General features: G+C 38.4%; 1 protein-coding gene across 4 annotated transcripts in view; it reads left to right on the plus strand.

Moving 5' to 3' along the window:
• The window catches only part of PDK3 (pyruvate dehydrogenase kinase 3), a 51,831-nt gene extending 26,750 nt beyond the window's left edge, over positions 1–25,081 (plus strand). For all 4 annotated transcript variants that reach the window (XM_017827131.1, XM_017827132.1, XM_017827134.1 and 1 more), the window contains 8 exons: positions 6,965–7,149; positions 9,258–9,347; positions 11,473–11,550; positions 12,296–12,372; positions 13,459–13,560; positions 14,163–14,273; positions 19,264–19,377; positions 20,430–25,081. In XM_017827131.1, coding sequence (XP_017682620.1) covers positions 6,965–7,149; positions 9,258–9,347; positions 11,473–11,550; positions 12,296–12,372; positions 13,459–13,560; positions 14,163–14,273; positions 19,264–19,377; positions 20,430–20,573 — 901 coding nt within the window. In that variant the 3' untranslated portion in view covers positions 20,574–25,081. The remainder of the gene's footprint in view (positions 1–6,964; positions 7,150–9,257; positions 9,348–11,472; positions 11,551–12,295; positions 12,373–13,458; positions 13,561–14,162; positions 14,274–19,263; positions 19,378–20,429) is intronic.
• Positions 25,082–26,284: the final 1,203 nt, after the last annotated feature.

The following is a 26,284-nucleotide window of genomic DNA, read 5'->3' on the forward strand; positions in this document are numbered from 1 at the left end:
GTGCATCAGAGACTTGAAACAAAACAACCAAAACACACACACAGATGCCCAACACTAAGGTCTGTGGTTACCCTGTACCATGGGGCAGCCAGCTTTGTTTCAGGATATTACTTCTTGCAGGTTTTTTGTTCCATTAATTAGCTTTCTTAGGGTAGCTTGTCTTTTAAACTTGTATTTCTTTTTTAAGCTCTGAAATTTTGCCTGACCAAGCAGTGCTTTATAGAGATTGTTTCATAAAACACTCTCTTGCTCTGTTTGTGCAAGATATGGCCTGTGCTGTGCAGAAATGGTGTTTTGCCTTTAGTTAGCTTCAGATATGTTGACTGCCATGTTACCTTAGGCTAAATAAGGGCTTTAGTAGATAGTGCATTTCAGATGTTATGCTCTTTTGGTTGTGGGCCTGTTATCTGAGATCTTTACGCTTTATTTTTTTCGTGTCAAGCAATACATTCAGGAGCTGCTCAAGCACATGAGTACCAAGCCACCTGCATGGCAGAACTGCAGAAGGAACCATAAGGATTATAGACTGACTGATGAACTGTAGTGCTGGTGAACAAGGGAAAGTAACTATTTTCTCAGTGGGAGTCCAAAGCTGGAATCCTGTTTTCAGTTCTGGGTATTACCTATGAAGAATTAAAAACACTCCTGGACAGTATTGATATGAAAGGAGCAAGAAATAGAGACTTGGGTAGTTCCACCTCTGAATAGTGTTGAAGCCGTTTGTTTAGGCTGGCAGACAAAAGAGATTGAAGTGGAGACACTGGAAGTTTGTGTGGCAAAAAAAAAGTCCCTGTAATAAAAGATCATTGGTTGCTCTAACTGAAGAGCTAGAGAATTGAGAAATGGCTGATTTTTGTTAAAGTTGAGATTGGGCACAGGGCAAAAAGTAAAAACTGTAATATTAATGGGAACAGACTGAAAACTGTAGAGCATCCCATTTTAAAAACTTTGATGAATAGATTGGATAGCTTTCAGTGATGTTCTAGTCATGCTTAATCTGTAGTGGATAAATAGATGAACTTTTTGACTGCCTCTAGCTGTGACATTTTGTGATTCTGTATTTATAGCCTTTGGCTGATGATACAAGAATTTCTGTTTGTGACTGGTTTATCAGCAAGCTTTCCTTTGGGTGGGATTAAGGTACCAAAGTTTAGGTGTCCGTTGCCCTTTGAGGTGGCATAAGCTGTCCTAGGCATGTAAGTGAGCCTGGCAAGTGTTAAGCCTATAATGTCCTGGATGTGTAGGTTGAGGCAAAGTAGTTATGTTGCTTCTGGAACCATGTGTTCTGCAGTTAGGTAACTGAATTTCAGCTTTTTTTGGACTTCAGCAGTTCAACACATATATTGCTTATCAAGGTTAATGAGTAGTTCTTGTGGAGATCTATTTTTAGAGTCTGTTCATAATTATCACATGAATTATCTGATTCTGCCATATGGATATGGCATTCTTGATACTGTTTCATGGCAACTGGAAATATTGTTTGCAATGCTCTATATTAGCATGAAAGAACAAATATTTCATAATGAACCAAATATTTACACATTCAGTATAAATGCTTCTTAAAAGCTTTGAAATCTTGCAATTCTCTGTAATTAAGTACATACAATGAGGATGCTAGGAATTTATTGCTACCTATTGGGGTGAAGTCCAGCTAGGGACTTTGACAGTAAGAGTTGTCTTTCATACTGAATTTGGCCTGTGAAAAGAGATGAAAAATGCATTATCTGATTAAAAAACAGATTTATTCTTTTTGACAGTATTGGATTTGACAGCTAAGATTAGAAAGTTAGATTTTACATTCCTGCTCTTGATATGTCATCTCTTCCAAACTTTCTAAAGGCTATGCCCTTTGACTGGATATTGAACTGTAGTTAGCAATTTTGAAATATTCTTTGCGAACTGTGTCTTTCAGAAATACTCTTAACTATGTCCATGTTTATCTTGTAATAATCCACAGATAAATATAACAGATTTCTCAAGTCCTGTGTCAGTATTTCATGTTGCTGCTATCTAGCCCTGTCCTACTTTTGTGTTATAGTCAGAAGAGTATCAGTATGGTCAGAAAGTATCAGGAACACTAGCAGTTCATGGGCTTCTTTTCAGTGGGGAAAGGACTCATCCCTGAGTTTAGTTAGTTTACAGAAAAGTTTGCTGTTCTTTTGTAATGGCATGTATCATTTAATATAAAATTTGAGCCATTATCTGGGACTTTGTGGTAGTGTGTTTAGGGATGCATACACAGAAATAGTTCAACCAGAATGGTTCGCTCAAAGAAAAACCTGGAGGTTTATAAGGTATGCCCAGTCCTTTGAAACAAAGCCCTTCTTGTCTGGGCAGTATCTGCAGCGTATCTCTGAGTACTTTGCATGTAGTAGCCTATAAAGAGGGGCTGGAGCAGGCTTCATCTCCTGGTTCCTCTCAGCTGTGCTGTTCCTGCATGGAGCACTCTGTAGGAGAGCACATTTTACATATTAATATTATGTATCGTTATGTTATGTATGTAATGTATGTAATGGTACATTATAGCTCATATGACAGAAAACCCAACCTTGCATCCTTTGGTCATTCAGTGCCCATCCTTGTTAGAGTCCTGTGTGCTATCGAGTGACTTTGGCATTTCATGATGGACCCCATCTCTTCTTCCTTTAGCTTTATTAGTGTCACAAGATGTGAGTCTTGCCTGGGTAGAAGTACTTCTGTTCCTGTACCACCCCAGCAGCTTTTGTTTGGAGCTGAAGGTGGTGTCAAGCACTCAAAGCATGAAGACTAGCAGAGCAGCTGATTTTGGAAATTAGACAGTGCCTTGGTGGTCTTTTTGTCAGCTGAGTTGGACTTCAGTTTCTGTTATAGCTGATCAGGGTAACAGTAGCACAGGAGAGAAGGGGAGCTAAAATGATCTTTCCAAGAGGTTGGATATCCACAGATATCCACAGTGTTGGCAGTAGTTCCTCAATTAATGCTTCCTAAAATGGTTCAATGCCTTTATCAGTTGAACATAAAACTGTCCCCCGATTTTTGTGTTACATCTCTGTTTGTCTGGAGAGTCTGCTCTGGTATTCTCAGAATTTGGGCTCTCTTTCTGAGGAAGCCATTTTATCTCTTAGTATTACAGTATTGTAGATGTTCTCCGTGTAGTGGCACAGCTGTCTGGGAAGCCTTGCAGTGAAGTGACCTGGGAAACTGATCGAGTGGAAAAATAGCCCCCTTTTAGCCCTGTGGGCTCTAAACTGTTCCAGTGTGTGGCCAACAGAGACAGACAGGAGTGCCCGCCTAGTGGAGGGGGTGAGCAGGCACAGGAGTAAGCACAGAGACCAAACTAAAGTTGATGTTTTTCAGAGTGGCCCAGTTTAGCTCTGCTCTTAGTGAATGACTTGGAGGGCAGATGCATGTTCAAGAATGTTACCTTTTTATGAATGTTGGACAAAACGCTTTGAAGGGATTTTTTGTCCTGGCATTTCTGTGATGAAGAGGTTCAGAGGTGTTTCAGTTTCTGTTACATTCTATTGGTCAGCAGAGGTTATGGAGACTTACTGCAACATCGCCACATTACTGTCACTGTCAGCATTATGGGCATATGCCAAATGGTAGCTTACTTTTGCATTTCTGATAGCACAAATATCTTTTCTCAAGCTGTAGAGGGGTCAGGTGGAAGTTTTTCCACAGTTCTATCAAACAGTGTGATAGCAGGAGTGCAGAGATAAGGTGTCCACTCTTGGTGAAGGGTGTAAGCTGGCAGAAGTGTTGGAAATTTCCCAAGTTGTCAATATGCATCTGTATAAACACACAGGTGGAGGTTGCTTTATAAAAATCGAAGAGTTGGTAAAACATGCAGTTCACCCGTGTTTTCAAGGAGCACTTACTCCAGCTTTTACACCCCTTAGTTTCTTTGCTGCTTTTCTATTTGTGACCCTGTCATGGGAGGGTGTGTGGGGGAGTGTCCCGGGGCTGAGAGCCGCTGAGTCAATAAGCTGTCAGTAAGTCTAGAGATAACACACAGAGGAAACTTAGTAAACAAATAACTTGCCTTTCTACAACCCTGCAGTTAAAATAGGGATTCTGTAAGCAATTTGAACTAAGTAAATATTGGAGTATATTGATTTAGAAGGTGCCGTTTTGTTACTTTTAAGTAAATGCTGCTTCAGTTAGTTTTGTGCTTCAGAGTAGATAGACTGCCTACTACAGAAGTCTTTCAGAGTGTGAACTTTTGCCTCTCTTTCTGGTAATAGTCAGCTACCAGCTAGCACTGCTTTAAAAAAGAGCATCCAATAAAAAAAAAAAATAATTGCATGTCTGTTCCATTTAAAAGGGTTTTTACTCATCACTTTCTTGTTTTTCATCTGTCAGATAATACTATCCATAAGAGACATAGCAAAAATTCCCCTTGTCTTTATATTGATTTTCTTATGCTTCTTGTCTTGCACTGTGATGATAGATCAAAATAGAATAATATATATAGTCATTAGGAAGTTAAAAACTTGTGTTGTGACGTTCATTAATTGTCTTTGCAGAAGTCTCTAGACTTCATTTATTTAATTGCTGTGGTAATGCCTTACATATTTTTCTGTTAATACAGAAGCCACTGAAGCTCACTTGACTAAAATAGCTTCATATTAATAATTTCTTATTTGTCAAACCAACTGCATTATTTATTAATTTGGTTTTTGAAAATAAAATACAGAGAATTGCGAAAAAAAAAGTAATGGGTAAATAAATTTTTTGGAACTAATCTAGAGTATTCCCAGCTAATCCCATGAGCATTTAAAAATTCCTTGATATGGTTTCCCACAATTTGAATACAGTAAAAGCTTTGTGTCTTTCAGGGGTGTGGTGGTTAGAGGGATTGTAAGGAATGAGTGCTAAGATTAAGGAGGCGTGTTTTGATTTCTGCCCTGCCACTTTGAAATGTGCCTGTGTGCTTCTTGTGTTTGGTCCTTCAAAAGCATCTGCTTGATGGAAACAGGAGTGAACTGAGTTATCTTGGAAGATGGAACGGGAGGTTTGCCATGTCACTGCAATAATGAGGCATTCTTTATTAATTTTTATGCTGACTAAGCTTCAGCTATGATTTTGCTGGTCTGTAGCAGATAAACCTCCCAGCCCTTTGTCATGCTCTGTGCATTCAGGCACTTTGGTAGTGGGATATCAGTGAACAATTTGCCCCCGTGGCATCATGAATATATTGTGGATAGTGGAGGTATTTAAAAACAAGTAGCAGAGCAAACAGTAGAGAGTGGTGTCGGTTCTTTCAGACCTGACTGTAAGTGTTGCTTTCAGCTCTGCTCTTGGCTACTGTCTTGTTGCTTGGAAACAGAAAAGCAGCACGAGTACAGCCAGGCACCAGTCTCTAACATCAGCTTTCAGTGGTAACAGATCACACAGAATCAAGACTTAATAAACATAAAAAGCATGAAAAGCAATAAAATATTTTAAGCTGCCCAGTCAGCAAGATTGTTAAGTAAGAGAACAGTCATTCTATATCATGATAGTATTTAGATTGGGGAATTAGGCAGTTAAAGCTTCTCCTTTTGTATGCAACAGAATAATGCTGAAAAACTACTGAACTGTTTGTTGACACATAGGTGAAAACTGGTGGTTACACTAAGGATAATGGAAAAAAAACCTTAAAAATGAAGCTATATTCCTTTCCAGCTGGCAGTGTAGAGTGGGAGAAATAATTTTCGAAGTGTATGACTTGTTAAGAATGGTATGGTGTACTGTCAAGTGGTTGCCTTGGCTAAGTGGTGCTGAAAAGGAAGAAAGTGTCTGGTTCCAATGTGGTGACTAATGGTTAGTCTTTTTTTACTTTTGGTGGCTTTGTTCTTTCCCCTGCTCATTTCCAGGGGGGTTGGACTAGATGACCTTTCAATTATTTCTATTGTTCTTTCCTTAGCTGGTGTATATTCTACTGCTGATAAAAATAATGACTACATTTCTTTTCAGTGGTCATTATAAATCTACCAAGGATGTTTTGCTGCTGATGGTTTTTGAAAAAGGAGCACTGGAATTGCAGATACAGGCCTAGCTTGAATGAGCCTCCCAGCTGTGCTTTCTTTGAAAAGCTGCATTTCACCTTGTGGACTTTTTTAAACAGTCTCATATAATCATTGCAGTGTTAATGTTAATTTAATATTAGAGAATGTAGGAGAGTTGAGTAGTGCTGATTGTGTTGGCTTTAGAAAGCTATTAATAATGGATATTTCAAGTATATATGAGTCTGCATGTGGGGAAAAAAAAGGATGAGCACTTTGAAGATCAGAGGAGTTTAACTGCCCTGGCAGGAGAAACAACAAAAATCCTCCAAGCCGTTTCAAAGTAAGTGCTTGTTAAAAGCAATGGAAGTGTTATCCTGAAAGTTGCCGAGCTACCACAGAAGAGAAGAGCCGGTCAGAGCTCGGTTGTATTCACGCTGCCATCCAGCGGTGTGAGAGGAAACTGAGCAGGAGTCACACAGTTACCTGTCCTGAGATTCCAACTTAGCAAAAGATTTGCCAGGTGAAGGAAGTGCATTCCAAGTTCACTGCACGGTTGAGATGTTAGGAATTAAAAACGAATTTCTCTTAGGAATTGTGAAGGGCAGTCGGGTTGTTTTTACTGAGTTTCCTTTCCAATCTCTCAGCTCCTATTAAAAGTTGCAGGGAACGACAGTTACCATAGTGAACATGATTGCAGTAAAAGAAAATATTTTGTTGTCCATGAATGGTGAAGAAAGATTTAATTTAAAGGCATGTTTGTGGGAGGAGTAACTTAATTTGAGATGCTTCACAGGTGGTGTGAGAAGTTGCCCAAATAGTCCTGTTTAAATAGACTTGTTTAGGTACTGCTGTATTTTTGTCTTCTCTCTCTGATAATTTTTTGGTTGACTGGGAGGCATAGTAAATAGGTAAAATGGTTGTGTTGTGGTTGAGTTTCAGAAAAAAAAGATTGAGTTGAATTAACAATCTGTTTCTAATTTTCTTTCCTCTAGCTTTTTAGATGTTTTAATTAAAGTCAGGAACAGACACAATGATGTGGTTCCAACCATGGCGCAAGGGGTGATTGAATACAAGGAAAAATATGGCTTTGATCCATTTGTTAGCAGTAACATCCAGTATTTCCTAGATAGATTCTACACCAACCGCATCTCTTTCCGCATGCTTATTAACCAACACAGTAAGTAATGGCTTTTCTCTTCTTTGAAAACTTATTAGTTATTGCTTATGAACCTGAAGCTATAGCTTTGTTTTGCTTTTGTTTCCTTACTCATGACTAATTCTTAATATTCTGTACAAATTTTGGTAGAATATATACTGGCAACTGGTAGATTTGGTATTTTGCAGTGATGAGAAATGAACCCAAAACACCAGTGTATTTTCTTTTAGAATTGTCAGTCTTTGTCAGCATGGCTGTCACTTTTTAGTCTTGTTGGCAGAGATGGCTTGTGCAGTGATACGTGAACTACTTTGAGATAGCAGTAGAGTAGCTGTATCTTTCTGCTAACAAATCTTTCAATGTAGTTTGTAGAGCTGATATTTATTTCCTAGTGAAATGCAAAGATGCCATAAATTTTGAATAGGTTATGCAATATATGTATTTTTATTGTTGTTTTTTTTCATCAAGTTATCTAGACTTTTCTTGCCTTCTAAAGGGGTTGAGTATTTCTAACTTTAGCTTTTAAATTATATCCCTTGTCTTCCCTTCCTATTTCCTATTTATGAATAAGTGCTGGAATTAGTCATCCTTTGTCATTAGGTTCTGTTTCATTTGTTGTTACTAATAAACTTACTTTTTTATATTCATATTACAGAGTGAAAGGAATTACTTGCACAGCTCTTACTAACCAGTATGTGCAACCATGCAGAAAGTGATCTGTATAAAGTTAAGGACAGTCTTGTGATCTCTTTTAATGTGTCTTGTGCCTTTTAGCTCTAGAGCTTCATTCTCTGCTCAGTATTCTGCTTTTATGAACTCTTAGCAATCGTTGTACGCTACAGATTATGTGGCCACTGGAGTATTTAGTATAAGGAGTTTTACTACAAGTTGTGTGTGTTCCCAGTAACCTTTTATGTGACTAACAAATGCCTTGCTGTGTGTGTACAGATAATTTGAATGTGGTGAAGCATACAAAATGAGATAAATGTGCAGCTTTTTCTTTACTTGTACCTGAGCAGACAAATGATAGACATAAAACCAAGTTAAAAGGCTCTCGTAGAAGAGTTCCAGCAATAGAGTAAAACCATTGTCCTAATAGAATTCTTGAGCTGAGCGCTAGCATAATTTGCACTAATTCTAAAATATTAAACTTGCTTCATTGAACTGAACTAGGTTTTCCTATGGACACTCTTACTTAATTGGTTGAAGCCTAAAACTGCTTGTAGATGCTTAAAGTTTAGTTAGCCTTGTATAATGTCTCTGTGTTAGCAATGTTAGTAATCTGTCCAGGATGGCAAATATTAATCTTGAAGTACTGAAAGAAAAGACAGTTAGAAAGCAGAATGCAAAACAAGTTTTTATGCAGTTTGCATTTCTGTTCCCTGTGTTACTGGCAAGCTGTTCCTTACAGTGTGTTCTGCCCGGTGCAGTGGCCGGTGTATGAGCTCACCATGACCAGGACAGGAACAGCTTTCAGATCTAATCTCTTGCTCACCTCATACTGCACCTGCTTCATATCAGAGCTCACTAACTTGCTGAAATAGCAATTCCACTCTTGAAATAAAGTGTAAAACCTTCCTACTTCTTTGAGAGTTAAGCTCTCAGTGAAGGGTCTGGTGAGGGCCAGACCCTTGTGCAAAGAGGGAGTGGGATCATGTTGCTGAGAGCCAGGGTGTGAGTGAGGGAGACCTCTGTGCCAGCTGTGAAATTGCATTTTTAGGTGAGTGTAAAAGGCTTTTAATGATGTCTTAGTTCCTCAGTCCTTTCTATTGTAATATTTTCATTTTTGTGAGTGCTTCTGACATAATGGTATGAATGAAGCATTTTACATTTTAATTTTATCTAATATTTGATAGTCTGCTTTGAAATGTAGGTTTTCACCTTGACTCACCCATATTGCTAATTCTGTTCTAGCTAGTCTTAGCTATAAAAACTAATTTAAAAAAAAGGAGGCGGGGAAGAGGAAGAATTAGGCAAGTATTTGTCTAACAAGGATTCTGACAATTTGCTACAGTATCTTTTTACAAAATGATGCACTATCCAGTAAGTCTCGGATACCATCAAATTTAAACTTTTGGGGCTGCCTCAAGTTTAATAGACAATTTATTGCCATTTCTTTTTTCTTTTAGCACTACTTTTTGGTGGAGATATTAATCCTGCTCATCCCAAACATATTGGAAGTATTGATCCTAATTGTGATGTGGCAGAGGTGGTTAAAGGTAAGATGAAGTTAACATTTTTGTTGACTGAACCCCACCCCCCAACTTAGAATATTCAGAAATATGTTATTGAGGTACAAGAGACTGAAGGTGTTTTAAATTCATTTAATAAAATAAAAAAAGAAGAAATGGAAGTTCTGAAGTTGCCATGGGCTTATTGAGACTTTCTGATGTTATCGTTATTGAGAACAGAGGAACTTCTGTTAAGAGAACTAAGAGAACAATTTGATTTTTAATAGTTTTAATCTGTCCTTTCAAATATCAGATGAAGTGTGTAAGTGTTTTGTTAAACTTTAGATGTTTTCCTGAATTACTCAGAAGCAGGTTCTCATGTTGTGCTTTTATATCTGATGCTGGTACTGCAGAAAACTGAGAGTAATTTCCGATTTGTTTAGTTAGGTCTTCCAGTAAAATGTCCTTGGGTGTACAGATATTCCAGTGAAACTCCCCATTACTCTGTGCATTGGGTCGTACCACAGCCTGTTCTCTCTTGCACAGAAGGCATGAATGTGATGGTTGTACCTGAGTGATCTGGCACAGTCGCACTGGAAATCCTGTTTGCTTGATGTTGTGAAGGTTCATATGCTTTCAGGATGTTAATAAGTAGGCATGAGGCATTGCTGGCTGCTTCAAGAACTTGTTCATGGAAGCTTCACGCTCTGGGTGTATCTATTTACAAATACAGGTTTTGCTGTAGGGAAGAATTCCACGCTCTATCCTTGGCTGCTGGTTGTGTAGCTGCAAAGGGGGGAAGAATATATTTCTCCCCTTCACTTTCTCTCCAGCTTTTGGTGAACTAAGAGGGAAACCTTTCTTATGCCAGACTGATGCGCATGATAGCTCACTTTGTAATCCTTTTTATAGCTCTTACAGCTTTTTCTACCTCTTTTGGGCTCCTAAGGTGGTCTTTTTCAGCAGCTTGCTTTCCTTTTGATTGACCTCACTACACTTCAGTCTCAGCATTGTATATGTTGGTCATGTTGATTGTTTAGATTTTCCTTCTAATAGCAATAATTGTATCAATTTTGATCATCAGATTCATAGTTGCTGCCTTGGACAGAGGAGTGTGCAGTGTCAGAAAAAACGATGTCCAATTTTCAAGCAAGTAGCTAAAATAGATCTTAGACAACAGTGACAAAACCAGAGGTCCCTCTGAAGGGCTGCACAGCCCTCTGGGGTATCGACCACTCCTCCCAGCTTTGTGTCATCAGCAACTTGCTGAGGAGGCATCTGCCCCTTCATCCAAGTTGCTGATGGATAAAGTTAAACAACATCGGGCCCAGTATTACAGAATCAGAGAATCGTCAAGGTTGGAAGAGACATTTAAGATCATCCAGTCCAGCCATCACCCAGCACCACTGTACCCTGTAAATCACTAAACCATCACCCAGCACCAGACCCACATGTCTCTTAAACACCGCCCTGGGCAACCCATTACAATATCTGACCACTCTAACAGTGACAATTCTTTTTGTAGCACCTAACTTTAATCTGCCCTGTCTCAGCTTAAGGTCATTGCCTTTTGTCCTCTCACTGCAGGCCTTGGGGGCAGTAGTGGCAAAAGATGACAAACTTTCTTGCTATATTTCAGCAGTCTGATTTGGATTATGGGCAGGTATCTTCTAGGGGGTTCTTTTTGGTTCAGTAAGAAACAATGAAGAATCTTAAAAATTCCAGCTTTGCCCCCAGATGACCTTGAAAACTAAGTATTGTAATCAGTATTGTGTTTGGAAAAACTGAATTTATGGTTGCAATGTCATCATTTTTTTTATTTGAGATGGAAAGAACAAGCATTTAATTGTGATCAGGAAATAACAAATAAGTAGATATTATGGTCAGCCTAAGATTATACCCTTCTGGTTTTCAAGCCCTGAACAAAGATGAAAAATAGCTTGTCTCCAGTACTGTGTTTTTGTTTGTAGAGCTTTAAATGGATTTTGCCCTTTCTTGACTAATGGGCTACAAACTCACAGACAAAAAGGGATTAGATTGGATACCAGCTTCATACTTGTAAACTAGTTTCCAAAATGAGTGTTCTGCTTGTAGTCTTTCACAGAGAAGACAAACACTGCTGGTTGTCTCTAGGAGATTCTGATAAATCAGTGTTTGTTCTGTTATTTCATAGATGCTTATGAAACAGCTAAGATGTTATGTGAGCAGTACTACACGGTGGCACCTGATCTGGAAGTTGAAGAATTCAATGGTAATTATGAAACTAATTTAAGAGAGCTCCTTGCTATTATCTGTCATTTCTAGCTTTGTTAATTAACTGTAAGTTAGAATTTGAACTCTGCAGTCCTACATGCAGCTACTTTTCTTCTAATTTGTCTGTGTGGGCACCTGGATTATAGTTTATCATCATGGTGTACTTCTTTGTGCTGAGTTCACTATCACTTTAAAGAAAATAAAATGGTCAAGAATCCTCATAACTGTAAAGGAAACCTGCCTGCCTTCTAACTGATATTCTAATGGAGCTGAATCTTATTTCATTCTGAAGTATGCTTATAAACTGATGAATTCCACTGGCATTCTCTGCCCCAGTGGTGAGCTCTTTCATGTAAGATGGTAAAATTATAAATTTTTTAAGTCGTCTGTGCTTTAAATCATATCATAAACTTCTCACATGAAAATATGCTTCAAGTTGATTGTAAAGATGAAAATTGGATGATACGAAATTTGATGAGACAGGCCTAGTCATTTAATGACTGCTTTTTGTTCATAATTTCTATTGACAAAAGGTAACTCATTGTTTTATGTAAAAAAAAAATAAATAATTTTCTTGAGTGATCCTCTCCCAAATTTTGGACAGCTGCCAAACATAAGACTAAGATGCTTCCAAACTTCAGCAGAAGAATTGCGTGTTATTCCTGTAAAGAGCAATGCTAAAAAATACTATTTGGGGAAAAAATAAATAATTTCACATTTTTATTTCTTTTTTTTTTTTTTAGCTAAAGCTCCAAACAAGCCTATTCAAGTAGTCTATGTACCTTCTCATTTGTTTCATATGTTATTTGAATTATTCAAGGTAGGTTGTGCTTGTTAGTATTTGGAAGGGTTTTACTAACTTATTACCATTGAAATTGAGGTTCCTTTCAGTTACAGCTCTTAAATGTTATTTCAGTTTTCCTTTCTTAACCTTATTCTTAAGTTTCAAACACTCTTCACTTGCTAAAAAGCCAGACTTATAACCCTCTCTTATACCCTGGTGTAATGAAAAAAACCCCCTGTTTTCCCATTTCTCCTTTTGTGCCTTTGCAGCTGATTAACTTAAAACACTCACGATAGTCTGTTTTTGCAGTGATGAAATATTCATAACCTTGCAATTTTCATGAGCTTGCATATTTGAGGACTGATTAGGATTAGTGTCCTTATTGTGAAAACAGCCCATGTGTCTTTGAATAGTGTAAATGATGTGCTCTGCGTTGGTTTTGTTTGTGTTTTGTGAATAATTGGAACAACAGTGAAAATGGAACTTCTGAGAGCTGTTCCATGGTTTGAAAGAAGATAGGAGGTCTCTAGGTGGTGCAGTTGAGCACTAGAAGCTGAGGGGAAAACAGGCATTTGGTCAGAGAGAAACCTTTTCTAAATATTGTTTTTTTGGGGGTTGACATTTGTCAAGTATGTTCACTTAAATATTCTCCTATTTTGTCATTTGTAACATTAGTTCTAGGGCAGAACAGATGAGAGTTTGTCCACTACATGTAAGTATGTTTTGGTACAAGTCATGAAACAGGATGAAACCACTAAGTTAAAGCTGTAAGGAATCTGTCAGGGACTGGCAGTGGGAACTCTGTTAAAATATATGATGAAATATCCCTTGGATATAATTACTTGATTTCACACAGAAAAAAAAGTCTTGTTTTCTGTTCTTTGACTATATCAAATAGATAAAAGTTATGTAGAGTAAGTTGTTATGTAAAAATTTAACTGGACAATTCACTGACTTGACAGCACTTCTTGAATTTGTGTTAAATACAGCCTTTTCTGTCTTGTATGCAATTGTAGGACAAATTATCTGGATTCAACAGAATAAATGCAAGTTTTAAGTTGTCACAAAAAGCATATATGGTGAAGTTAGAATCAAAGAGACTGTTTTTTCTCTTATCTTCAGAATTCAATGAGAGCTACAGTTGAATGGCATGAAGGTAAGAAAGAAGCCTATCCATCGATCAAAACCTTAGTCACTTTGGGGAAAGAAGATCTATCTATTAAGGTAAACGTCTAAAAATAATATGCAACCTAGAAACCTTCCATGTTTAGAGTAGTATGACTTGTAATTTGAAAAAGTAGATTAGTTACTGTACCACTTGCTTTTTATTCGTTAGAATAGAATATTTTCAGTGGGGAAGGACCTACAAGGAACATCTAGTCCAACAGCCTGACCACTTCAGGGCTGACCAGAAGTTAAAGCACATTGTTAAGGGCATTGTCCAAATGCCTCTTGGTCACTGACAGGCTTGGGGCATTGACCACCTGGCCAGGAAGCCTGTTCCAGGGTTTGACCACTCTCTTGGTAAAGTAATGCTTCCTAATGTCCAGTCTAAACCTCCCCTGATGATGCAACTTTTAACTGTTCCCACATGTCCCATCACTGGAGCCCAGGGAGAAGAGACCAGCACCTCCCCCTCCACTTCATCTCCTCAGGAATCTGTAGAGAACAGCGAGGTCACCCTCAGCCTCCTCAAACCAAACAGCCCTAAAGTCCCTAGATGCTCCTCTAATGTTTCTAAAATAATTTAGATAATGCTACTTGAGTTTTTGTATTTTTTTTTCCCAGAACATAATGTTTAAAACTCTTAAATTTTCATTCCTTAGATAAGTGACAAAGGTGGAGGCGTTCCTCTAAGAAAAATAGACAGATTGTTTAACTACATGTACTCAACAGCACCCAGGCCTAGTTTGGAGCCCTCGAGAGCTGTGCCTTTGGTAAGCAATTGCAGTATGTGTTTAAATGTCCTTTTGCACTACTCTGGTTTTACATTTCCCTTCACTGCAATCCACTGGATCAGGTTTTCCATCAAAGAACTTGTTTATCATTAACAAGGCTATGCAGGTAAAATAGGAGAAAATAGATTCTGTTACCACTTAGTCTGTGGAATAGAAAATTACTTTTCTTTGTCTTGATATTGGATTCTTGGAACCAAGCATGTCTGCATAAACACAGTATTTTCTCGAGTTAATGGGAAGGATCTTTAGTGCTTTATTATTGAGAAGGTGGATAACCTAATGAGCTCCTCTTTGTTGTGTAAATTACTGTTTGTCTAAGTTACCTTAACCTATTGAAAAGGTGAGCACACTGTCAAAATTAGCACTTGAGAGACACCTCCTGGCAATGCTCAAGCTTATATTGAAGCTAGGAAATCATTTTTATGTAAGTTATGGACTGTAAAAACACATTTTAAAACAATATTTCCAAACCTGCACGTGATATGAACACTTCACGTATATTCCTGTTCAGTTGGAAATATCTCGTGTGATACTCCCTTCTGAGATGTATCAGGGCCAGATTTCACACACAAAAAAATCTCCCCATAGTTTCTTCTAGGCAGGGAATTATTTCAGTGTTGAATGTGTAGATTCTTTCAGCAAGTATGATTTTTTAAAATTGTTATTAAAATAAAATACTATTTCTAAATTGCTTTATTAAATTACATAATGGCTCATTGTAATAAAAATTATATATGTTCAATTTGACTGGCTTTCAGTAAGTGGATTAATACAGATACTGTATTCTTGCCTCTTCTTGTCTTTGTCCTCTGTTGCCTCTGGTGCAATCCTTTATCTTTAAGCACATTGAGAAGTTGATTCTTGGAGGAATTTCCTTTCCCTGCTTGGGAGCATTCTCATCTAGCATGTTCTTAAGTGTTCTTCTTTTTCCTGCTGATACTTCTGTACTTGGAGTGCCTTCAGGCAGATAATAAACTGTGGCACAGAGTGTAGAACCATAGAATCATTAAGGTTGGAAGAGACCTCCCAAGATCCAGTCCAACCTTGGACCAAACACCACCGTGTGAATTAAACCACAGCAATCAGTGCCATGTCCAGTTGTTTTCTGAACACTTTCAGGGATGGTGACTCCACCGCTTCCCTGGGCAGCCTGTTCCAATGCTTGACAACCTTTCCATGAAGAAATTCTTCCTGATATCCAGCCTGAACCTCCCTGGCACATCTTGAGGCTGTTTCTTCTTGTTCTGTCCCCGTGACTATTTTGGATATAGAATAATTAACAATAAACTGAGGGTAAAATCAGTTTAGAGGGACTTAAAGGTAATAAATTTCCTTTTAAATTATGAGCAGAAAGTCTTTGTGGTACTGTCTTGGTCCACAGTTTGTACCATTGTGGTACATAAATATATTGCATTGTTTTCACCAGCATTTGCCACTGTCATAGGTGTGAAACCCAGTTCTATATCTGCATTGACTTGGCACTAATGCTTCACAGCTCCTGCCTCTACAACACATCTCAGTAATATGTTTCAGACTTCGGCTTTTTCATAGATAATCTTCTTGAATGTGATGAGCGATAGGGAACAGGCCTTAATTCAAATATAAGCTTTTTTCTTTGTCACAAATGATAGAATCTCTCTTGATGCATAATCTGCCTTTGTTCTGTCTCACTTCTGATCAGCAATTTACTGTATCAGCCTACAAGGATTTCCTGAAACTTGTTCTCACGATAAACTTATACCTTGATTACCAGTTGTATTCGCTATTAAATTGTCTCTTCCTTTGTAGCTCTGATTGTAAAATGTGTTCATCTTAGGATTGACACTATTCTTTCTTTCTTTTTTTTTTCAATGCGTCTTTTAGCAATGCATTCCTGTGTTTATTTCCTCGTCTCCAAAACTGCTTACTTTGAATCTGTGGCATTTATACTTGGTATTCTTCTACTGTATCCCGTTTCCAGGGCTTGTTTCCCTTTTGCCCCATGAGCCTGGCCAGTGCCTGTACATGAATGTAGAGAAGAGGTGTTAAGCTCTGTTATTTACGTGTGTGCAGAAAGAAAAAGGTCACGAACTGTGAGTCTGTGGCATATCTTTCCACTAAGAGGAACAAGGGCTTAACAGTGAAGTTTGACACCTCATGTATTATGGCCTAGATCCAGTTATAGAAACAACTATGCTATACTTTGTATGTCTGTATAGAAATAAAAATCCTTCAGCAGTAGGTTCCATATAAATCCTCTTTGAAGTCCATACAGAAGGAGTTTTTTTAGTGCTTAGTGCCAAAGACCAAATCACTAAAGAATTACAGTGCTCCAAAAGGTAGGTAGGTCTGTGCTTGTGTCATTCTTTACTTAGATTATATTCTAAACTGCAGTGCAGTGTAAAGAGACATATTTTTCTGTTCTAACACTCCTTCCCTTGTTATAGGATACCCTGTCTAGTTATGAAACATTCATGGACTTGGGCAGTGGAAGAGAGGTATCTTTCTGTTGATTGGGGAAAATTCTCTCTCACTGTCCTTGCAAATGTTGTTTAAAAACTGCTGAGAAACCTTGTTACCATGGCAGCATTCAGATCCTAGCAGCTGTTACGTTCCTGTCTGCTGCTGGACACGTACTGTACCTGTTAGAAACACATGGTCATACTTAATGATAGTAGGTTTTCTAAGAGAATTTACAGGTTATCTCTTTGTTTATAGTGGCAGAAACATGGCCTCAGTTACTTTAATTTAAACCTGTCAATGCTAGTAACACAGAAACATAATAATCTCCTATTTGTATAATGCATACTGTAATATTTAAAGATAAATTTGTTCTAAGAAGATTTTCTTTCTCAAGGCAGATGTGCCATCAGGGACTATTCTGTCCTTTAGGTCAAGCACAGACATACGTAGTAATCACTTCTTGTTAATTGTGTTTTGCAGAACAGACCTTTTGCAAGGTCTGTTGCAAAAGGGACTCATCTGGGATCTCTTGTCTTCATATTTCTTTTAATTTATCCGGTTTGGAAAATACCCTAAAGGCAAAGAGACTGACAGGAAATTTTTGAAAGAGAGCTCTGTGAAACGATGATTATGTGGGCTAGCAGAGAGTGTAAAGGAACAGGAGACAAACAGAACTTGGGCATGGGTTTTAAGGAGGAGTAATTCTGGAGTGAGGAACATATAATGTGTTTTCAGTGTTGTTTGATACTGCCTTTTACTTGAGCTGGTCCTGGGGTATGTATTGTTCACCATTTGCCTTTTGGTTGCTGTGCTTTATAATTTCTGTAATGCATTTATTGTCCAGTCTCCAGAAAAGATGAAAGTCATCTCTTGGACTTTTTTTTTTTTTTAGTTCCTTCTTAGACAGTCGAGTAACTTTAATTTTTTAGAGGTTAAGAAAGAAAAACATCTAGTTTCGAGACCAGGTGTTTGAAAGTGATGCATATGTCTCTAATGGCAGTCTTTGAGAAATTTAAAACACAATGTTGTTTGAAAAAGTGCAGCTAAGCAACTGTTCTAAGTCTGGAAATGGACACTAATAACTATGACAAGCAGTGTGAAAGGGGTACCTTTGGCATTTTTGTTTGTAGTTTTGCTCAGAACTGAGTGAGCAACTCTAAAGCAATTTAATACTAAATTTAGACTTCTGTAAAATCGAGGCAAAGAGGCCAAAAGACATTGTAGAGATAGTAGATTACAACAAGAGAATTTGTGATGGATACTGTAGTAAAAGTTGTTTAATGTTCACCTTCCCCTCAAGGGATTTCCTATAAAGTGATAGCACATATTAGCTGGGCATAATGCTTGCAAGTCCTTCTTAGGCTTCTCTTTTTATAGCATTTTGGGACTTCGTTTTTAAGATCCAGTGCATTATTCTCATTGATCTGTCGGGTTGCTTTTGTAGAAATGTTATAGTGGAATGAATTTATTGGTTTTCTGAAAACTTCAGGTGTCTAATTCTTCTCGTAGTCCACCATTATGAAGAAGTTGTATTACTCTATTGTCTTGTATATCCTTCTTTTCAAACTGTGTATCTGGAATATTTCTTTTATTGCTGTGGATAGTCCTGAAAAAATCGGGGGGAGGGGGTTGGGTAAATAACCAACCACTGTGATTCTGGGCACATACCCAGTCATCTGAAGGAGCTGATGTGTAGAGTAAGATCTTACTCCCTGGCTGCAGTGAGACAGGCTTGGGGCATTTTTTATAACTTTTCTGACAAGAGAGAGTTGGAAAAGGTGCCAAGTGTTGACCGTGTTGCAACTTTGGTTATGAGTATTAGTTTTGTAAGTTTAAAAATCTAAAATTTGTACCTGTCAGCTCTGTGATGCTTTGAAAATATTATGGATTGTACTGGGTCTCATCCTCAGTAGATCATTCAATGCTGTGGAGTCCTCATCTTCTGTTCAACAGTGAGGGTTGTTTCCCTTGTGTTGCTCTGTGCAGTCCTCTGCAGGACTCTTCTGATCTCTGTGGCATCAGCAATCACTTAGTGTGACCTGGATGAAGTGAACAGAGTCGTCTCTGGCTTTCTTGTGTAGTCTCCTAACTGTGGAGACATTTTAGAATAATAATCCCTGAAAAAACATTCTGTCAAAAATCTGATTTTTACCAAAGAAGGAATAGAATATTATAGCAATGGTGATCATAGCAAGGAAGCTGTAGGGCATATCAGTTTGTTTTGATGGTTGGAGACAGCATAGATGGTGTTCTGTGATGGAGAAAATGCAAAATGGACAAGGGAATTCTAACAAAGGACTTGGATATTTTTCCTTTTTCTCTACTTAAAGTAATGGATAGGGAAAAAGGAGAATCCTCAAAAGGCTGAATACTGACTTATACTGTAGGCTGAGCAATAAAGTAAAGCTTGAAAAATAATTTGATACAATCTAATATTGTGTTATCCTCTGTTTTATAAATTAATACACTGATCTGTTGCATTTTTTTTAACTTATCATGTTTTTGTCTTGTTTTCTTGCTTTTGTAGGCTGGGTTTGGCTATGGATTGCCAATTTCTCGTCTGTACGCGAGGTACTTTCAAGGTGACCTTAAACTCTACTCAATGGAAGGCGTTGGCTCAGATGCTGTAATTTATTTGAAGGTATGAATTTGACCCTTTTATAAACTACTAATGCAGATTGTTTATATTTATAGCAGACTCTTTTCACTCCTCGGCTGGTTTTCAAATTTGTTTGTGCTATCTTTGACACTTTTGTCTAAATCAGTTACAGAGAATCCTAAACCCCAAGGTTATATATATTTACCTGGCACTAATACCAGCTAGTTTGCTTTTGATTTTTTTTTTCCCCAATCCCCTGTGTCAGATTGCATTTTGTTAATCCATCAGAAGTGGTGAATTTTCTGAGAACTGTGCAATGAGAGATAATTTTGGTTAATGCTTTTTGATTCTAAGTTTTGGCCACAATAGAACTGAGAAGACTGTTGACCAACGCCTAAATAGTACATAGGTTTTCTTCTGTGCAGTTCTTCGTGCAATAGACTGTATTGTTCCTGTTGTCATTTTTTGGGAGAGACCAGGCTACTCAGGAGCTAATGGTTGAAACTGAGTCCTTGAATGTCATCAGGGAATTAGAAGAATATAGCATATATCCTTGTGAGGTCGTTGATAGCATCGGCACTGTGCCTTGCTGTGTGTAGCAAGTCGTGGAGTCCTGTGTTAACTTCTGCTTCTGATGGGTTTAATCTTCTGCATGTGTGTGTGGAGGAAAAAGGTGTGGCCTTTCTCAGAGTTAAAAGGACTGAACTGAATCAGCCCTCACAGGTCACTGTGCTGACAGAGCCCCAGTTCGTTGGGGAAGTGAAATGTTTCAGCAGTCTGCTCCCTGTCACTGACAAATCTCCCTAAAATGGTTTTGACCAAAAATCTTTTTCTTGCTCTCTCTGTAGACCACTTCCTGGAAGAAGGGAAATATTTTTAAATGGTATTATTGTCTTTTAACTTCGACTAGTACTTTGACTATGACTAGAGCTATTAGTCACAGCTATTTTCAAAATAGTGTTGTGACATGTAACGCTGGGATAATTGTGACACATGTTCGATACAGAAGTTGTAGCTGTAGAACTCCCCAGAGTATCACCTTGCTCTCGTCGTGTCTCTAATGATATCTCACCATTGCTTTTGTTTTTCCATAGGCCCTTTCAAGTGAATCATTTGAAAGACTTCCCGTTTTTAATAAGTCAGCATGGCGACACTACAAGACCACACCTGAAGCAGATGACTGGAGCAATCCTAGCAGTGAACCAAGGGATGCTTCTAAATATAAAGCTAATCGATAATTTGCCACCTTTTGTCTCTGTTGGAGATGGCCTCTGCATTCAGTATAAAGTCTCTGCTTTGTTCCAAAATCCTTCAAACCACAGTAGCTAATTACTTCCAAACAAAGACCTAATCAGGGCACTGAAAAATACTAAGAACAAAGTGATGATTGGGACTTAAAGGAAGGTACTGAGCACGTTTGGTATGTGAATCCTGTCTCCTTCACCAGAATATGCTTGGTTGCTTCAGTCATGCATTGACAAAAGGGATTGCACTGTGATTGCTCTTAGGAATACAGTGTCGTAACAAAAAGATACTATTTGAAGTGGCCAGTTCTTATTCCAATATAAGGGCTGGCAAGATGTGCAGAATCCCTTAAAATGGTGAATAGTATCTTGCACAGCAATATGGTATAAGAGAAGATTTCTAATGTAGTTAAACCTATGCTTTGAAAATCCACTGTTTGCGGCGTTTTCTATTGCACAGTGTCACCTGTAAGAGAGAATCCCTTTGAGCTCTTCAGATCTTGTATCTAAAGAGCTTATAATGCATAGTTCTAAAAAGGGTTGTGCAGCTTTAAACTGATGCTTTCCCCAAATTCCCAAATCCATTTGTCAAGTGCATACAAAAGTTATGTTGCTGTAAGACATTAGGATTTCCACTTCTTGGTATGCACCTTAATGATTTTCTTGACACACAAACACGGAAATTAATTTCTATACATTTTTCCTTGTTTTTAGGAGAGCTCCTAATCAGTTAAATCATCTCTCTCTACAAGAAATTCTGTCAATACAGGGGCAGGGGTTAATTCAATTTCCTATTTGCCTGTTATTTTAGGGGAACTGGGGAGGGGAGAGAAATTCTGAAAGGCCAGACAGCCAGTCATACAAACAAATTTGCCTTAAGAGTGTTGGTTGCTTGAAACCTGATTAGTTTAAAACCTGTAAATAGTTTGCAAAGTTATTTATACGTTCAGTGTCTGACTACAGTCTGGTAATCTGAATTTGTAGTGTATATAAAGATGTTGTACACCAGCTTTTGGAAAGTGTCATTGATCTAAATACGTGAAAGTGGAAATACCATAGAAATGGGAGGGACAAAGTGTGGCCGGTACCTGATTTAAGGAAAAAACATCAAAGAGGAAAAAATTTCAAGTATTTTTCCCTTAAATTTATTTTAAGGGTTATTGCTGACTATTAGGAAACTGTTCTTCACAAAGTCTTTGCCAAATGCTCTTTCTGATAACATGGCCTTTCAAAAACACCTGTGAATTTTAGAAGTTCAGCTGATACTCTAGCCATGGCAATAAAGTAGGTGAGGTCTAAGCAGCTCTGATGCACACTCCATTTCTCTTAGGTGTTTCGATATTTTTTTGAAAGATATTAGAGATTTTAGCATGGAAAAATGAAACTTGTTTACTAAAATTGTGGGGGAACTGTCCCTTTTGTCCTCCCAATATTTATTTTTATAAAGAACTGATTTATCAGATAAACAGGGGAATGCTGAGAAATTCCTAGGTATTTTTAAAAAAAAAAAGAAAAAAAACTTAGTTTCATTTAACGACAGTACTTTGCACTTCACTGCAGGATTATAAAGTGCTTTGAGCAATAAACTCCATAGAGCCCCATTTCTGAAGAGCTGGAAGTCATTGCCTTGCAAACCCCAAGTCTTACCTGTTGCAGTCAGTTCCAGAATTTGTGTGTGGGGCAGTTGGTGATTCCCAGGGCTCGAGGTCCCGTGGGTGTCCCGGCACTGTGTGGATTTGGCACATGGGAGCACCAGGTCCTTGTCTGTCTGGGCTGCTGCCATCCATGTGGAGCTGGGGGTGGTCCAGGGCAGCTGCTGAGAGCTCTGTGCCTGCTCAGCTGGGCAGTGCTGCCCTTGGAGCCTCCTCTCCCTGCAGGCAGAGGAGGAAACGTGCTGATGGAGCCGTCCTGTTCCCAGACCAGACTCGTTTCACCCTGGCCTGGGAATCTCGACAGGGCACAGTGAGTGTGTGACACGTGTGGCCTCCAGAGCAATAATTTCCCAGGGCTGTAGGCACTGCTGCAGAGAAGGCAAATTGGTATTCAAGTGATACAGCTCCACTGCTGGGGTGAAATCAGGGTAAATAGTTTGACTGAAACACAAGTTGGAAGTCACACCTACTAAAATTTAGTCACTTAACTTCTGCCCTCAGTTGTAACTTCTTACTGGTTTTTAAATTATTTCAAGTTGTGTATGTTTTCTAGTAACCACAGAGGAGAGCTTGCTTAAAGACAGACATTGGTGATGGAACTAATACTTTTCCACTTGTGCATGTTCAGTTTTTCCTGGAACATTGCCTAAGACATTCCAAGGAATCAGATAGTTTGTGTAAGAAACTTGAGTTGCAGCTTTTGTTAGAAATTGTATTTTGAAGTAGTAAATCTGACCTGGACCTTTATGGCTGTTTCCTTACACATGAAGAGGAGAGGGAACAGAAAGAAAAGGAAGGATGCAGGCATATTGAACTTGTTTTTGTGGAGTGAATGTAAACCATGGAAGCCATGGAGTGCAAACCATGGAAACTCTGAATGAAAGCTGAAGATACCTGGAGGATGTTGTGGTATATTAGTGATGTCACTTCTTGATCCACAAAAATAACTGGCTGGCTGTCAGGACTGAGGTGCTCTAGTATTTGAAAACTGAAGTCCCCTGAAACGGCACCCATTGCCAAGAACCCTGAGCACGTACAAACACCTCAAAGCAGGAAGGGAAAGCACAAGGAATGTGTTTTCTTTCCATTTCCCAAGGTCTGTCTGTGGGCATTATGGTGAACATGAATGAGAAACAACTTATCTCCTCTCCAACCTTGTCTAGGCAGCCTGTGCTTTAGTGGAGATCCCAGGTGTGCCAAAGATTGTTCTTCACTCATTGTCCTCATGCCGTGTTCCTGCATAGGGGTGTGAAAACTGTCTTAGGAAACGGCAGTAGCAGACCTTTGATTAGGAGGGTTTTTCAATGGCTATGCCTGAAAAATGAGTATGTGTGTGGGTTTAATACAGCTGGTTTAACTACAGATACTGATCTTTTTTTCAGTTACTTCTACCTTTGATTGGAATCTCTTATGTTTTAATATCTTGAGGCTGTTAATTCTGAACTTTCCGGTGACATAAAAGTATATTTCCTTTTTATGAATTTCAGAGGTATGAGCTGCTGATGTTATTGCAACCTGTTTGTCTTGAGTCACAGGACACAGAAGTAGAAAAAAATGTTTTCAATGAAAATGCTCCTTATCTGTTGTGTTTAGTGATTAACAGAAACAAACTGAACAAGAGATGTTTGCTCCTCATTTATTTCTGAGAATTTACAAACAACTTCTGTATGTCACAGTGTAAGAAACAGTTTAACTTTTTTGTCCATTGTGCATTTTTCTGTTGTATGTATCTTGAATGTAATTTTATTAATCCCCTGCCTAGTTTAATATTAATAGATATGGAAGTCTCTCCAAATTATGTATGTATTTGTGATCCCTGCTTTTCTAGGCTTTGTTTTGAGGCAACAAGGGGGCTATCAGAGTCAGCACTTGATGAGAAATATTCAGAAGATACTGAAATGCTTCTTTTACAACTGAAGTGCACAATCTTTGCCTGTGTACTTGACTGTGATGACCTAGGACAGCACAGAGGAAGTCTTTGTCCTGCTGTAGTTTGTGCTACCTCTTGGGCAGCATTTAGATCAGGTCCATTGGCATGTACTTAAAGAGTATGGATATTAATTGTAGTGTTCTTGGAAAACTCAGGCTACTTTTTGGCTATATAAAGCTACACTAGCTGCTGCAACTGGGTAGCATTCTTTTCTTTGTCCTCAGTGGCATTTGCTTTGAAACAGCTGTTCACTTTATCCAATAAGTGAGCAAGAGTAATCTTACAGTGTAGTGCAATCTCCTGTTCACCTTCCCCGAAATGTTATATTTAGGGTGAAATCCTGATCTCATTGATATGGAAGATGTTTCTTCCCCCTCACCTTTAATAGGCACTTCTAAACCCTTATGCGTGAGGTGATGCAAAAGCGGTCTCGATTCATGAAAATAATTTTGTAGAAAACAGCCTAAATGTTTATTGTTAGTATTTATCTTGAGGATAACCATGTCTGATTGTGCAGTGTTCCCTTTCCTCGCGTGTTTCCTCAGTTGCCAAGTGGATGCCATGGTTTCTAGTAGCTCTTCTTTGCTTCTTCCTGACATACTTACCTGTCTATGAATTAACATATATAAACGTGTTTTTGCAGAGGTTAAGAGAATATGATGGCACATGACAGAACTGTGTAATACTGAGTTCAGAGGTGAGTTGGTTCACAAATAAGGAACGTAGCTATAAATTGTGTAGCGACTTCAGGGCTGAATCTTGCAAATACTTGCACAAGTAAACCATGTATGAGAGGAATCCTGTTTAAATGAATCTGTTCTCAGGATCAGGACTCAGGCTGTTGGCATTAATTTAAACAATGAAGATTTCTGTAACTGAAGTGGCTTTCTAATTAAAAATAAAGGAGAAAATTTAAAGTTCACGTGCTTTAATTGCAGTATTATGTTGCCTTAAAAGTCCTAAATAATTGGCATAAGAGAACTTGTTTACTTCTTAAATCTGGAGGGTTTTCTTGTAGTATCAGTAGAATTGATGAGTTTGTGATAACTCTGACGTTGCCTAACTAATTGCTTTATTAAAATTTTTCCTTTTAATTGAATACTGCCAGGAGGTGCCAGACACAGTCCTTTGAAATTCATGCCCTCGCCCCATCAGGCAGAGGCAGTGGTATTCCCAAACTCTCCATGCTCTTGGCAGCAGGGACTGTGCCTGTGCAAGGGACCTGCTGGGCTGGCTCACTCTCGCCACCACTGATAAGCTGTTCAAGTGCTAAACCTGCACTGAGGTTTTGATGAGCTTCTGAGGTGGGTGGAAATGAAGTCAGTTTGTTCCCAAGGTCAGTTATGGGAAGAGTTTGTTCTGGTGAACTGGCCTGTGTTGCAGCTGCATCCAGGAGGGAAAGTGGTTTCATGGTGCCTTTCCTCTGCGGTGGCATCACTTACATCAACTAAACCTGTCATGGAGGAGTGAGATGGTAACTTCTCATTAGATTACTTGGAGATGTTTTAAATTTATTTTTTGGATCTCCTGTAACTTGTTGGAATTGTTTCTAGTCCAATGCCCATGTATTTGACTTGTGTATACTCTTATTTTCCTTTTTTCTTTCCATGGTTGACAAAAATACATAAAAACTACTTGATGAAACCTTTAAGTTTCACACAACATGGAGCTTAGTTTGGGATTTGGCAGCCCAAGGTCAGCTTCTCACATGCCTACAGAGGGGCACCTCAGAGAGCTGCACTGGGGAGCTCAGAGTAATTTTAGCATATGAAGCATATGAGCACCTTTTGGGTTGAGGTTCTTTTTTTCTGCTCTATAAATCTCCCTGAAGCTAAAGCTTCTTGGATTATTGCTGACAGCTGAAATATCTGTTACAAACTTAAAACCCAAGGCTTCTACCTTGAAATTTCTTCAGCTTTCTATACAGCTTTATATGCATTCATAAGTTATTCAAGAAAATGAAAAAAAACCCAAAACCACAAAGTTTCTTACCAAGCAATTACAGAGCAGGAAAATGCCTGGGGACCCAGCTTGCTTGGCTCATTAGCTTTTTTATTAAGTGATAAATGAGGCTCCAGATGGCCAGAATTTTGCTAGAACTGAAATAATTTTCTTTCAGATGA

Source organism: Lepidothrix coronata, unplaced genomic scaffold (genome assembly GCF_001604755.1).
Source record: "Lepidothrix coronata isolate B3197 unplaced genomic scaffold, Lepidothrix_coronata-1.0 Scaffold135, whole genome shotgun sequence".
Classification (NCBI taxonomy): domain Eukaryota; kingdom Metazoa; phylum Chordata; class Aves; order Passeriformes; family Pipridae; genus Lepidothrix; species Lepidothrix coronata.